At 37.3% G+C, this 15,996-nt stretch overlaps 1 protein-coding gene across 1 annotated transcript in view; it reads right to left on the bottom strand.

Moving 5' to 3' along the window:
- Positions 1-343: 343 nt before the first annotated feature.
- The window catches only part of MEGF10 (multiple EGF like domains 10), a 165,156-nt gene continuing 149,503 nt past the window's right edge, over positions 344-15,996 (bottom strand). Inside the window, exons 17-25 of the mRNA XM_089491345.1 lie at positions 14,167-14,295; positions 13,085-13,213; positions 11,008-11,136; positions 9,515-9,751; positions 8,073-8,185; positions 7,768-7,891; positions 6,656-6,700; positions 4,925-5,131; positions 344-2,809 (exon numbers count right to left, since the gene is read on the bottom strand). Coding sequence (XP_089347471.1) covers positions 2,649-2,809; positions 4,925-5,131; positions 6,656-6,700; positions 7,768-7,891; positions 8,073-8,185; positions 9,515-9,751; positions 11,008-11,136; positions 13,085-13,213; positions 14,167-14,295 — 1,274 coding nt within the window. The 3' untranslated portion in view covers positions 344-2,648. The remainder of the gene's footprint in view (positions 2,810-4,924; positions 5,132-6,655; positions 6,701-7,767; positions 7,892-8,072; positions 8,186-9,514; positions 9,752-11,007; positions 11,137-13,084; positions 13,214-14,166; positions 14,296-15,996) is intronic.

The raw sequence follows: 15,996 nt of genomic DNA on the forward strand, positions 1-15,996 counted from the left end.
TAAAAAGAGAGAAGAGCGGGTAATGTCATAGGTCAGTTGCTAATCCTAAGTAAACCCTTTGAAACAATTAAAGAGAGATATGTATTGAGTCACCATTCACCAAATCATTAAGTGGGCCAAATGTAGTTGGGACAAGGGAGTACTAGGTGGCTTCTTGTGATGTGTATTATACTATATTTCTGTATCAAATATTCTTTTTTCCTTTGGACTGAGTTGAACTAAGGTGTTTACAAGCATATTTAGAAAGTCTTCAACAAAGTGATGCTCTCCACACAAGCCAATTCTTATATACTGAAAGGAAATTACTACTGTAATCACAATTCCAAAAAAAGATAGGCTTTATTTGTGAGTTGTATCACACATAATACAAAAGAGTGAAAAGCTATTCCAAACACCATAGCAAAACTATTCTATGGCAAGGTATCTGTGCTGCTTAACACCCCAAACTCCATGGGTTTTTTTTTTTTTACTTTTCTGTTTTTATGTACCAAGAATACAGAGTCTTTAGCATATAAAAGGCTAAAAGATGCAAAGGGCTGATTCAAACTATGGGAATGTTTTTGAATGAAAAATGGCATAAAAGACACAGAATAAAACAAAGCAGGCCATATTTTTAATCCAGTCCCAGTGTCCTAGTCTCAAGTACCTCAATGAGTTTATTTTCCACCATTATCAGCAGCTGTTTTCAACTCCACTTGATGCATCATAGTCACAATACTTCAAATGTAAGAGCCCTAGCTAATGGAAAACATGTATCCTGGGTTTATACTGGAGTTTGGAGTGTAATCATACGAAACAATAACTGTAGAAAGGTTCAGCATGGCAATAGAGCATTTTGGTAACATGCTCAACTGTGATAGTCTCTTGACTTACCAGTTTTAAGATTTGTATGTAACATGAAAGTTAAATGGGAGATGGCAAACTAAAAAGAACGTAATAATTATACATAATAAATTGTTTAAGGAATGTGATGTTACTCTTAGGGCAAGAAATAATCTAATAATGGATAAATTGTTTAGAACAATTCTACACTGAGAGATGGATTACTTGCCAATCTTTATCTTTTATATAATTATTCAACTATAAATTAACTCATTAGAACACACAGAAAATGTCTTTGGAACAGAGAGATGACACTTCTAGATTAAAAAAAGGTTGAAGCTAATCATCAGATTTATTTTCTATTTAATAGTTTTTCTTGTCTCTTTCTGCCTTTGTCTTTTGTATGACCATTAAACCAGGGCCTGTGTGTTTTAATTGACTAATTCTGTCAATTTATATGCATTAAGGATCATAGACTCATAGAGTTGGAAGAGATCACAAGGGCCACCCAGTCCAACCCCCTGCCATGCAGGATGATCTTTCTAGCCTATCTCTCAGGGGAAATTTTACATTATCTAAATATTCATTTTTCATTTTAAAAAACAATGCTCTTATATCAGACAAAACTGAGGGGTGCAGGGAGCTGGCAAAAATACAGGGGACATAAAATATAATATTTCTGCACTGTTACCCTAAAGCACTAAAACATAGCTACATTATTTTCAAAATAGAAATACAAGTTAATGAAATGCGGAATATATGAGCCAGGTTAGCAATGCAAAAGACCAGCTTAAGCATATTTTTCCTAAATCAATTATAAAAAGAAAATGTGGATTTTTTTTGTAAAGCAAGTATGTACAAAAATTGATCAGTTGATTCCAGACAAAGAGTAAATCAAAAATGTTCCATTCTTATGTCATCTTACAATAACAGTACTACTTGCTTATAAAACTTATACCTTTTCTTGTATTTAAAATGTACAGCATACACTGTTTGTCCTTTTTTACTCACTCATTCAAACCATTTTGACAAAAATAAACCACTTAACTTGCATGTTTATGAAACAATTACTGATATGTTACGAACTATTACTTGCATTTAGCAAATACCGTAATCAGAATTACTAACTGTGAGCCTCAGTTGTGTCCATAGCTTGGTGAAAACCATTGCTGATTCCCATTTCACAAAACCCCTCTTCAGACATATTCTTACAAGGTTCTGTTGATTTCAAAACAACTCTCATAGTGTGTATCCATTACCAGCAATGGAGTAAGTATCTTGGCTTGGCTTTCTCAGCTCAATCAAGCACTGTAGATCATTATGCTCCAACAGACTGTATTTCCTTACATTTCTTGGCCAATGGAGTATATAACAACATGAAAAAAATAATAGATTGGTTTCTCTCCCCTCCCCAAAGTAACTACTAATTTGGATGGCTTTGTTAATGTTGTATTTGGTAGGTTGTATAGAGTCTTGGCACCATGTCAACTATGCAAGCTGAGCTAGTGACAAAATAGCCATCCATCATAAGTAACAGCTATACAGCTGGCACAAGAACTGTTCTGCAAGGTCATACTTCTGAACCAACACATTACAGTGTAAAAGTCTGGCATTTGTTTCTCTGAAAAAAACTGAATTGCAATGGAAATCTGTCAGTCTTCCAAGCTTGGCATCTCTTCATCTGCCATGAGTGTGTTCAAACTGTTGTTTGTTTCTCCTGGTAAATGTGCAGCAAATGTTTACTGAGATAGCAAAACAAAGGAGGAGAAATATCCTGGGTCTCCATGAAGTAAGCTCCATTATGCTCCAGAATCCTCAATGAGATGTCATTCACTGTTGTCATCCTTCTCTGAAGATGGAGGGCTATCCCGAACAGGCAGCAGGTCATAATGGCAGGGGATGTGGCTGTTTTTTGGTAGATCATAAAGATCTTGGCTGAAAGGTCCATTATTATTCAGGTTTCCTTGAATAACACTAACTGTAGGCTCTGAAATTACAAATATACATATACTGGTGACCCATTACTGGCAAATGGAAAAGAATCACAACAGTTAATAAACTAGTTAACAAACTTGTACTGGGGTCCTTTCACAGTAAACAATGGTAGCACTAAGGTTCCACTTTCACTGTCATGGCTCTATCCTAGGGAATCCTGGGATTTGCAAGTATTTAGAATTCTCAGCCAAAAAGCCCTAGCGTCTCATTAAACTACAAACCATAGTACTCTATAGGATACAGCCATGGTACTTAAGGTGGGAACAAAGTACTATAATTTTGTAGTGTGAAAGAGTCCCTGCTCTGGTCTCCTGTGCTTTAAAATCAAGGCTTTCCTCTCACCACAGGTAGTCCTGATATGGTACAGTATTGTAAAAATCTGCAGTTATGTTAAAGCAGGCAGATTACACCATTAATATTGCTAAATATATATTCATAGTGACCCAGAGTGGTGTAGTGGTTTGAGTGTTGATCAGTGACCCTGGAGATCAGGGCTTGAATCCCAAATCAGTCATGGGTGACCATGAGCTGGTGACACTCTCTCAGCCTCAAGGGTAACCCCCCTCCTGAACACGTCTTGCCAAGAAACTCCTGTAATAGGTTTGCCTTAGTGTTGCCATAAGATGAAAACTCGAAGACACAGAACAACAACAACAACAACAACAGACTTATAAGAGTGCAAGATAATGACATAGTAAAGCAAAACTGGAAGTCTTTTCACTGTGATAACAAGGGGTGCTTGGCTTGAGGAAAGTAAATATCATGACAATGGTCACAAATATTTAAATGACTTCAATCATGCTTTCTATTAACACCTGGAGGGTAGCTGTGCTTTAAACTGATTCTTTCTTAATCCCTTTCCTTCCATGTAGGGAAAAAAGCACAGTGATCAATCCAAGGGTTCCTCCTACAGCTAATGATCCCAGTAAATGTCAAGCTATTCTGTCCCTTGATTGTATGCCTCATAGTGGTTGTCCCCACTTCTGCATCCAGATATTATTTAAATATACTAGGGTTTCATCCGTCTTCTACTTATGGTGTGGTGTGGACAGGCTTTCCTTTCCTCCCTGTCCTCCCCCATGACATATGTCACCATAGGGACTCACCTGACCACCCAGAAATACAGAAGGAACCAAAACAATGGAAACTGATATGGGAAATTAACCACTGTCTGAGTAACTCCCAGGCCAGGAAAAACAAAACAAAACAAAAACCTTGCCCTGGTTGGAAAAGCAGTGACTGATGCTAGAAATTATTGGGGAATAAACTGGAACAGGAGCTGCATTGTTTGGATACTGTTTGTTTGTTTTTTAAATGTTCAAATCTGGTACAACACATTTCAAATCCCAAGACTTTTTGCCAGTCTGGATGAGCCTTACAATGGCACATCCCAAAAGGTACAGGGCATGTCTACATGGGCCAAATGAAGTGGTTTCCCTCATCCTCACCACAACCTGTCTTCATCATGCAGGACCAAACACCGATTCAAGTTCAGACTGTGTTTACGACATAATGTCAGTTCCACACTGAATCCACTCTTTCTTTCCCTTAAACTGGCTTAGAATATTTTACCTTCTGCTCCAGATTTTTCAGGAAAATCCAGAACACTGGACTGCATACATCACTCCCTCTGACACTATAATGAGGTGCCCAGCCATGTGGTCAACACTGGGCACTTTGTTTCTGGCCTCAGAGGAAACAACATGTGCCACTAGCAGCAATTCTGGGTACCACAGCAGGGATGCATGGGTAGATAACCACCCAGTGTATCTATGAGGTGCAAAAGTAACAGGGGGAACCTGGGACAGCTCTGGGACCAAAATATTCCGGAACATAATTATTCTGAAAGTCTCTAGCTGCAGCAATGATTTACTTATACTGATTTTTCCACACTTATGCATCCTAGGTTTTTGTTGGGTATTCAGTTCAGCCTCCCTTATGAATACTTTTTAAGCTTGAGAGTGTGTGTTCAGGTGCATAATGTGGTGGATATGAATGGACAGGTGAAGTGAAAGTAAAACAACAGCAACACATTTCCAGAGCAGTCTTGGAAGCTGTGCCCAAGATCTCTGACATACATGAGGTAAAGCACTAATCTGAGACTTACCAACTTCATATACATTCTTGTTGGTTGAAGCAGAGTTACTAATTTCTGCATAAGCAGAGTCCCTGCGTGCTGGTGACTTCATTTCAACGTATCCACATTCTGAATTTTTTGGTGTGAGTGCTGGTGGATCTTTAATAGTAGCATATGGATTTTCAGTACTACTTAGGGAACAGTTACTTAAATTGCATTCAGAATTCTTTACTAGATCTGTGAGAACACATAAAATGATATTTTAATGACCTTTCCTATATTACAACAATCATCTACAATTAATACTACTTTAATCTAAAAATAGAGAAACAGAAGGAAAAAGTATCAAAAAAGAGGAAAACAAAACAAAACAAAAAACCCATGAAACTCCAATTGCATTTTGTACTTAATCACTTCTGTCCACTAAATTTTCCTTGTGAATTATTTCTACTCTTTTTAAGTTTCCTATAATTTTGAACAGTTCAAAATTTAACCTATAAAATAGTATACTTGTTTAGTGAAACAACAAACAATATTTACAACTCTGCTATCATTAATATCTTCTATATCTGTACCATAACGTCCTGAAAATGGTTGAACACTTAATACACAGAAACACATGCACATCTTTTCATAGTCCTTTTAATAGAACAAATCATTCAAATGTGGCTTTTACTGCAGCTCTGTTTTCTGTTGATGTTGTCACCACAAAAAAATATTTATATTTCATTATGATTTCTGTTACATTTTCCAGAATAACATGATTGAAAATGATGAAATGAAACATAAATCCAACCACATGGGGGAAGCTTCACAAATTAAATTGACTTCAGGAGAGTTGAGAACATAGAAAAATTATGTACATGGTGATTTCTTTTTCCTGTCAAACACTATCATGACCTAAACTCCAATTTAATCCAGTGGTACTTATGTTTCTTAGCAATGGCACGCTACAGACAGGCGGTGCCATTTGTGCCGCTGGCAAGCCGCAGCGGATATACTACACGGCTTGGCAGCAGCAAGAAAAAGAAGCCACAAAAAGCGGCTTCTTTTTGTGGTGCACAAGTGATGCCGCAGTGCGCCATTGGCGCACTTGCAATGTCACCTGGGCACCACTACGTGCGGACACTAGGCGCCTGTTATGTCAAAATGGCGGTGTCCATGTGAACAGGGTGCCACCATTTTGTACGTACTCCGTATGTACTAGGGTTGCAGGCGTCTAAAAGAGACACCCCCAGGCAACCCTAGTACGTATGGAGTACGTACAAAATGGCCCGTCTGGAGAGGGCCCTTGTTTCTTGCAGACACATGACTTGATGGTGGAATGCAATGCACATATAATGTGCTTGAGTATTTTACAGGGAAATTCATTTTCCTTTCAATATGTGAAATTGTCCAGTAATTTCCCTCTCTTTGAAACTACTAACAGAGGTGCTAGACTACTATTATCCACAAGGAATCCAGAACTACTAATTCAGAGCAGTTATTAAGTGAAGCAAAAAAGGCATCATCTTTGTCCTCCTGTTCTGCTAGGTCAGTGATACAATGGAGAGCAAAAGTGATTTGTAGACAGAACATATTTGAACTGTAATTTAATCTGATGTATACATTTCTTTTAATTCATTCTGTCACAGGGTTTCTACTCCTGTGGAAGCGATCAGACTTTCCCCTGATTAAATTCAGTAGGCTACACAATCAACTGCTCCAAGATAAACCACCCAGCTCCAATATGTTTACATTTGTGAGCAAAAAGAAACTCACCTTTTAGAGATTTCCCCATGCAACCTCTATCAATTCCAAAAGCCCCTGTAAAAATGGAGAGAAACAAAATAATTAAATCCAGAATTTGGAACATTCCTTTTTATAAAATAATTAATTACAGTTGTAATTGCAAGACCAAAAGTAATTACTTTTGTTATAGTTATAGTTGCATTTTTTTTTAAAAAGTAACTCTATTTTTGGTTTGTTCAAAATTAACTAAAACCTTTTAGTTATGCTTTTATAAACTTATCAAAATACTATAAACCTGTTGTACAAAGCACACCTAGGTAGTGATGTCACATACTTTGTAATTGTGAAAATAACTAGAAAGTATTATACTGCAAAAGAAGTGACATTATCCATCTTTATGTTAAACTCACAGTGTAATTTAATTACGCCTTAGTTATTGAAAAAGGGAATTGCAAGGAACTTGTCATTTGTAACAAGTTATTTCCAGGCTCTAAAAAATCCTTAGAACAGCAATTTTAACAATTTATTAACTACATGTATATAACTGGCTAGATACTCTAAAAGCACCAGATCTTGTCTGATCTTGGAAGCTTAGCAAAGGCGGCCCTGGTTAGTACTTAAATGGGGGACTGCTAATGAATATCAGGTGCTTCAGGCTATATTTCAAAGAAGGAACTGTCAAAACCACCTCTGAGTATTCCCTGCCTAAGAAAACCCTATGAAATTTATGGGGTCACCATACGTCAAGACAACTTGAAGGTGTGTGTATATACACACATATGTACATTCACACATACAGTAGCAGCAAAAACCCACAAAAACCCCCCTAAGTTAATATTAAATAAAGTGTCCCATTTTGCAACCCAGCTCCTTGTGTCTGTCTCTTTATTTCCCAAACAGGACATCAAACACACACATACATTTTAACACCATGTCTGCATTTACTGCTGATTTTAACCACACTGATGTATAACTACACAAATGAAAAAAATGTGTCCTTTAAATCAGATTCTCAGAATCTATATTCTTGGGAGAAAGCAGAGAAAGAGCACCGTTCCTCTGGTAAAGAAGGTGGGACACATGTCTCTCTTCCCTAAAATCTACAATATCATATTCAAAACTAGTAATTTTTAGCTCTATACCAAGCTCATTGAGATAGCCTCCATGCTTCCAGTCTGCAGGCAACGTTCCTGTGTAATCCATGACGGGGCCTCGCTTAGCAGGATCACCATTCTTAAGATTCACAAAATGCTGGTTGTTGTTCATCTGTTTCAAATAAAGACAAGATGACACTCAATAAAGCTAGTAATGGAGCAACATTATTTGTCAAAGAGAATAACTGTATAGCAGATATAGAAAATGTGATACACTTGCAAAATACAAAAAAAGAGAGCAAAAACAGGAAATGTAATGTATATCAAATAAATATTATTTTTAAAAAATTAACCTTTGCTAGAGTCATCCTGTCTGTGTTGTTTGCACACTGTGTAAGAGTGTGATAGCTTGGGTTTGAGAAGTAGTGACTATTAGCATTTCCACCATTACTGTGAGGAATGGTTTCTGGGGATGAAAAAAGAGAATGAAAAGTAAGTGCTATATCATTAATCATCCTTATACTGTTTCACTGACCTAAAATTAAAAAAATAGCCAGGATCTCCACCAACACACACACACACGGAGGGAGGGAGGGAGGGAGGGAGGGAGAGAGAGAGAGAGAAGGACTTTCTGTTTCTAAAATGCATCTCTTTATTCTGGTCTCCTTCTCTATGAAATAGAAACACATTGTCTTTCTTTTTAAAACTGCCTAATTCTACCGCAGTTCATCTTTTAATAGAGATTATTCTTTTTCTTCCTTCATTTCTGTATCTTCTTTTGTCAAAGTGGGGAACATGTGATCCTCTAGATTTTGTTGGACTACATTTTTCATCATGTGGGTTGGGGTCTGGCTATGTGGGTTGGGGCCAATGGGTGTTGGAGACCAACTACATTTGGACATCTCTGCGCCTTCGGTTTCTCATTCAATTTTATTAGTATTATTCGTAGTCAGTCTCACAGCATTTCTTTTTGGATGTGCCATCAACATCTTCAACTCAGTATAGGCAGAGACAGATATATTCTGTTCTCTCCTCAAACTTTTTCTGTGGGACAAACCAGGTATAACACTGGTTCCATTCTAACCTTATAATTTCCCCCATAATTAGCAAATTGGGACATCCCCTCCTTTAGCACATTTCTCCCTCCTCCTTCAACAATCCTGAAGTTATGCAGGGGTAGCTGTGTTGGCCATTTAACAAATGCAAACACAAATCCATCAGTGATACCTTTATTGGCCAACTGAAATGCACAATATACTTGTTGCGAGCTTTCGAAGCTCCATGGATGAAGAAGCCCATGGAGTTTTGAAAGCTTGCAACAAGTATATTGTGCATTTCAGTTGGCCAATAAAGGTATCACTGTTGGATTTTTGTTTGCAATCCTGAAGATGTTTATAGATAGGAATATCAATTGTGGCTGGGCTAACCTGGGCTTGTCTTACACGAGAATCTAAAATAGCAGTCTGAAGTGAGCCTCTGTAAGTCATCCTGATAACTGTATTTGCTTAAATATTCACATTAGATGGCTGCTATGGGAAAAGTCAATGATCCATAAGTATAGTCTGTTGCTCGTGGAGAGATTTTAGCTACAAAATGCTATATTGGAGAACAGGGCAGATAGTAAGTCCAATTTTTTTTTATCTTCAAAAGCCACTCTGTCACCTGATAAATCTAACAGAGAATAAATAGCTGTAAAAGTCAGAGAAAGCAAAATGTGCATTTTACAAAATGTGCATTTAACTTTAGCATTGTGCTAAAGTTGTTTGCAAAAGGCTGCACACCACTGTGTACCTACCCGTAATGCTGTAATCTGCATTGGTGACCCTCCAGGCAGGGGTATAGGTAACTGCTGGCATATTTGTTTCTTTGCCCTTCTGTTTTTGTCTATAAATGATGAATAGTGCTAGCAGGAAGAGGACAACAAGGACAAGAATAATGATACCAGCAATGGCCCCAATCTGGTAGGAATCAGCAGGGATGGCAGCACTGGTACGGCTTAAGCTGTTCAAATTTCCCACTATAATTACCCCAGCTGGAAAACAAGAAAGATGAAAATCCAGTCCATGGATGCACATAAAAATATATTATGCATGTAAGACACAGTTTGAAGAACAGTTTTCAAAACTTGGATATAGGTGTCAATTTGTGTACAGTTCAGATTCATTTGAAAGACATACAAGAAGAACAGATAACAGACACTCTGAAGTTCTTGAAATCTATGCTTTAAAATATCAATTAGAATAAATTATACCAGTGAGTATATTTGATGTGTGAATAAGTGTATAAGTTATATTTGCATTAAATTGTTTTAAGCTGAAGGGTTTTTAACCACTTGTAATGCTTTCTAATAATATGAAATTACAGATCTTTCATTTGGAGAGTTTTCCTAGAAGATGATTTTGGAGTTTTTTTCATGTTTTGATGCAGCACTGGGAAGTAAAACATGAAGACATATTTTTCCATACAAGTGACCAACAACCTGCTTTTAAAATAAATATTCAGATGAGTTCTTAGCTGTCTTGACTTCTTAAAATGATATCAGCACTCCCACCATCTTTGCCATACAGTGTTTCAAAATCAGTACCATAGATATAGTATTATTCCTTTAAATATTAAATATTTATTATTATTTCTTTAAAAGTACTATTCCTTTTAGAAATGTAAAATATGTTGTAAAACTGAATGTTATCTTTTCTGCAAAAATTGATGTGAAATAAATATTTTCAAACAATTAATGACAAATGTTATGATGGAGAACATTAGGCAAAATATAGAGTACTGGATGGGGTACTGGAGACTTAAGAATCATGTCTTTCCCCCTAAATGAAGCTCCCAGAACCCATAATGCCACCTCTATCCAAGATGACAATGAGACCTAGCATTTAGTTCAAGGATACTCAGGGCAACTGAAGACAGGTACACAGGAGCCAGCAAGTAAGGAGAGATTAGCATTAGGTTACTTTTGAATGAACACACATATGATTGCACTGTTACACTAATCATATTTAGAAAGACAATGAACACAATGTCAATTATCTCAGAGAAAGCATACATAGGATTGCACTGTAAAATCACTAATGGCTGTTCCCAGCATCCCATATGAGCATGTACCCGATTAGAGGACTGCAGATGCAAAGATATTCTATTTGGATTTGTGGTCTTCTGCATTTGTTTCTGATTTCAGTTATATTGGACATCTTTTTCTTTCATCCTCTGCTTTGGGATGCTTGCTATGTCACTGTCTCTATATCCAGCATTTGAACAGACCATTTGAGAAGAAAATATTACCTTGGTCACACCTTGCCCCTTTCCAGCCAGGGCTGCAATAACAGGTTCCAGTGATGTGATCACAAGTTGAGTTATTCAGACAGTCACATATTTGCCGGCAGCCATAGCCATATGTACCTGCAGGGCACTCTGTACAAAATGACAAATATGAGCTGCAAATTTTGCCTTTTAACCTAGTCAGGTTTGTATGCCTTTTTATATGCATTCTCACTGATGGTGATCATAATCTAGTAAATCAGCAGTGTGTGCAGCTGGGACTGTCAAACTGTCATCTATGGGAAATGAAGACATACCACACCATATGGTTACATAGCCTTTTGGTTCCATACCTAACAGTGGGAGTTCCAAGTGCTCTGTAGTCTTTTGAATCAAAGCCAAAGAATAAGATTTTTGGTGTTCTCATGTTAGAGTGAAATACAGATATGGAGTCTGGCAGCACAACCCATTACAAACAACTTTGAGATTAATAATATGTAGAGGGGTGTGTGTGTGTGTGTGTGTGTGTGTGTGTGTGTGTGTGTGCTGGGTATTAAAAATTCTATAATTTGCCATAATTGAATCTTGCACACTGCAAGTTTTATTTGTCACCACCAGGTGGCAATGTTTAATCATTGCAGGTCTACAAGAAATCAGCCAAAATCTGATATATTTAATATGGACAAATCAAGTATGATTTAAATATAAAGGCTTGCTGCAATGTGGAGAGACAATACTCTTCTCAGAAAATTCTAAAACTGAGGATGCTAGCTGGTTAGAAAACTACATGTAGGATTGATAGTAAACTCATACAGCAATGACATACTAACCTCATGCTTCAACCATGTGAGAGTGTAAATAAATAATAATAAATAATAATTAATCAAAACTTTTATTTGAATCCCGCTTTTCTGTGACGAGACAATCAAAGCGGCTCACAACACATTAAAATCCACATTTACAACATCGTGTCCCAAATTCCTCCCCTTAAAACAGGATTAAACATGTTACAATTAAAATATCTATTAAAACAGAAATATATATATATATATATATAAAAAAAAAACAAGGACAGAGCGGTGGGCTAATACATGATGTGGGGGGCAGTCATTCTGTGGTCGGGCACTTTTTATTCAGGAAAGGCCTGCCGGAAAAGATCTATCTTTTCTTCCAGCTTCTTCCAGACTTTTTTAAAGCTGTCTAAGCTGGCAATTTGACGGATCTTGTCCGGCAGGCCGTTCCATAGTTTGGGAGCAAGAGAAGGCCCTCTGGGAGGTAGCAGTTAGTCTGGTTTTTAAAGGCTGCAATAGATTCCTCCCAGAGGACCTGAGGGTGTGGGGCAGATTATGTGGGAGCAGGCAATCCCTCAAATAGGTTGGGGCTATGTGTGTGTGTAGACTTACCATTCATTAAAGTTAAACTAGTTGAGACTACAAACTACACTTAGGCTCTAGTCTTTAATCATAAACACAATTACAATGTATTCATTTCCCCTGAATTCAGTATGCACAGGACTGAGCTGAACATATATTCAATGGCTCAGAGAAAACCCACTCACTGAAATATGGAACTCAACTTTTATAAGTACGAAAAACAGCTTGTTGTTTTTAATTGCTGTCAAATCAGCTTTTATTTATGACAACTCTAAGAATGAGATCCTTTAAAGACATGCTATTATTAATAGCCTCACTAAACTATGTTAACGCAAAGCTGTAGCTTCCTTGAGTCCATCCACCTGTAATGCACTCTTTCTCTTTTCCTACTGCCTTCAACTTTAACAAGGATGCTGAATCATGTTGTCTCATGATATACTCAAAGTATGATAGGCTCATTTTAGTCATTTTAGTCATACTGATTCGCTATTCAACCCTTTTAGTTGTCTTTTTAGAAGTTCGTAGTATCTATTGAATTCTCCTCCTGCATGACATTTCAAATGAGTTGATTCTCCTGGTAGCTTTCTTTCTTGTTCAGCTTCCACAACCATACATAGAAATCATAAATATTATGGCATGGATTATCCTGACTTTGGTATTCAAAACATATTAGGAAGATACAATCCACATAATTGTATCTGAGAAACTAGTTTTCATTCCCAACTTACTCTGTTCACAATGCTTCCCCATGAACCCTGTGCGGCATGTACACTGCCCTGAGATGTGATCACAGTCAGCTCCATTCTGACACTGGCAGATTAATGCACAGTCTTTTCCATAAAATCCCAAAGGACATCCTACAAGGGAAGAAAACAAAGCAAACAAGGTTGTTTCTAATAACGTACTGAATGTTAATAGAAATAAAGAATGTATATTTTTCACTATACAAATTTTTTAATCCACCCAAGATATGAAACGTGGTATTATTTGAAGCTGATTATGTGGAGAATATAAATCACATTGTTTAGCAAGTCTAATGTAAGCAGTGGTATCTACAGTACAATCCCATGCATATTTATTCAGAAAATGGTATTTAATGGTTTACAAAGCAGAAGTTATGTTAACAATGCACTTTCTGTGTTAATTGGCTTCCCTAGTGCCAGGATGTTTGGTTATCAGCAATTATTTTGTGACTGGCTAGTCATCATCATCATCATCAACAACAACAACAACTATTATTGTTGTTGTTGTTGTTTCTTATCTGCCTCTCCCCAAAGCTCAAATGCAAGTGTCATCATAATTACTTTCTGTATTTTATTTTTCTCTGATCCCACTATCATCCTAGCAACAAACGTGTAAGCTGTTTATATTTTTTGAATTTTGGATAATGCTCTATGCATCCAATGAAACAGGTTGATGTCCAGTAAAAGTTTCATTGTAATAAATTTGTTAATCTTTGCAGTTCTTCCTAATATTGTGAAACAGGACAGTTATTTCTGTTATTCTAACAATGGATGAAGGGCTAACATCATTCAGAAGATAAGAAAACCTGCAGAACATTTTCATTCTCAGTGCTTCATAGTGTCTTTTCTATAACCAATAGTTGGCACAAAGGCAACACAGCTCTTCCTGAGAGATTGAGAGTGAGTGTATACATTACTTGCTGTCTTGTCCTCCTGTTCTTGTTCCCTAAGGAATGCACGAGACACACCAAAAACTAAGGCAGTTATAACTTTCCACACAGTGGAGGGCACTAGCTTGGGGAAGACTGGCCTATACTATTTACTGATAAATATTGGGAATAACTCACTTTGTGTACAGTAGAGACCTGTCCACCCTGGTGTGCATTTACACTCCCCATCATAGGCACTACAGCGAGCTCCATTATGGCAATTGCAGGTATGGATGCAGTTTGGACCCCAGTGAGAAGGAGGACAAGCTGAAACAATCCAAATAAGTCAGTTAGTCTTTTTGACAAAAACAGTGGTGCTCCCAGTTGGACAGTATGATGGCATGGGCTTAGTTACAGCATGGAGATTAGTAAGAGAAATTGATGGTCTAGTGACAAGAGTCATGATTAAGAGTCAGTCAGGTTTAGGAATAAACAAGTAGTATTTCAAGCATGGCAGCAAGCATGATATATTGGTTTCAATGCTGGACTAGGACTTTGAAGATCAGAGTTCAAATCCCTGCTTGGCCATGGAAACTCGCTGGTTGATTCTGGGCAAATCACACTCTCTCAGCTTCAGAGGAAGGCAAAGACAAAACTCCCTCTCAACAAATCTTGCCAAGAAAACCCCATAATAGGTTCATTTTAGGATCGCCTAAGTTGGAAAAAAAACTTCAGAAGAAGAAAACATGGAAGATCACAAAGGAAGATGATGGTGCCTGGATCCCTGACCCAGTAATATTCTCTGTTTGAGCCAAGATAACTGCACAGTAAAACACTTGTTTGGCAGCACCAATGGTCACTCCAAAGTTTGCAAAATGTCATCATATGAATAAAAACATAAAATATTATTTCTGAGTTAAACAGGGATTTGAGTTATCTTACAATATCCATGCATCAGCTTCTTGTGTAGATTTTGGTAATGGGACAGTCTGGAGAAGAGGAAATGGGCATACACCACCACTGCTGCTCTCATTTGGCCATTGGTCAAGTAAATAAAAGGAAATGGAGCATGTGTATTTTGAAAAGCTGATGGACAAAGGTGTATATGCATATCATCCACAGATGCCTGGGAAATGAGCCCAGTTCTTTCTGAAAGAACTCAATATATATCTAACTCAGACTGAGAAAAGAAAGGAAAGGGTTGCCCATATCGAGGTGGAGGACCAATGCAGATTAAACAGAGAGGATGTGTGAACTTCAGCTGTCAAACACACACAGGATACACAGCCAGTCCCTGAAAAACTGTCCAAACCAGCTTCCTCTAGGATAAATACTGGGGTGAATGTAGAATCATTTTTCACTGTTCTGCAGTGTAGGACAATCCGAAACACATTTTAAAATTCCCAGACAGTGTGGACTGTGATCATTTTCCAAACTCAATTATCTACAGTGGCTCACTGGACAGTACACTCTGTGGTCACCATACTGTCTAAAGCCATGGTGATTGTTATGACCATGGAAACCACTGTGCACTGGACCATGTGAGACAAATTATACTAAGTTTTATGACACAAAACTGTAGACACTGCAACACCATGTGCAAGAGTTTTTTTATCTGAAACTTCAATTACACTAAATCATTCTACCAAGATACATTTTCAGTAAACAGAATAGCCTTCATTAGAATTTGCTAATAAGGTTAGGATTACAGATCTTGCCTGAGGACTAATTTTTGTTTTGATCACTCTACTAATCAATAACTCTTTCCATGTCATATTGCATTATTTGTAGCACAATAAAGTAACTAACCCATGCTTTCAGATTTGTTTGGGGCTACTGAAAAATGTATTAATTTGGGTTTGATATTTCCCCTTTAATTATTCATTTTCAGTTATTCAGTTATTAAGATTATAAGGTACTGGATGGAGGCATTTACAAATAAGGATTGTGAAGTCATAAACACAGAAATCCTTTCGGAGTCTTCATGAGCATTACACTGAAGTAATTTTAAAGTAAAGTGATCACTAA

This window comes from Sceloporus occidentalis, unplaced genomic scaffold (genome assembly GCF_023333645.1).
Source record: "Sceloporus occidentalis isolate IW3139 unplaced genomic scaffold, rSceOcc1.0.p SCAF_1, whole genome shotgun sequence".
Classification (NCBI taxonomy): Eukaryota; Metazoa; Chordata; class Lepidosauria; order Squamata; family Phrynosomatidae; genus Sceloporus; species Sceloporus occidentalis.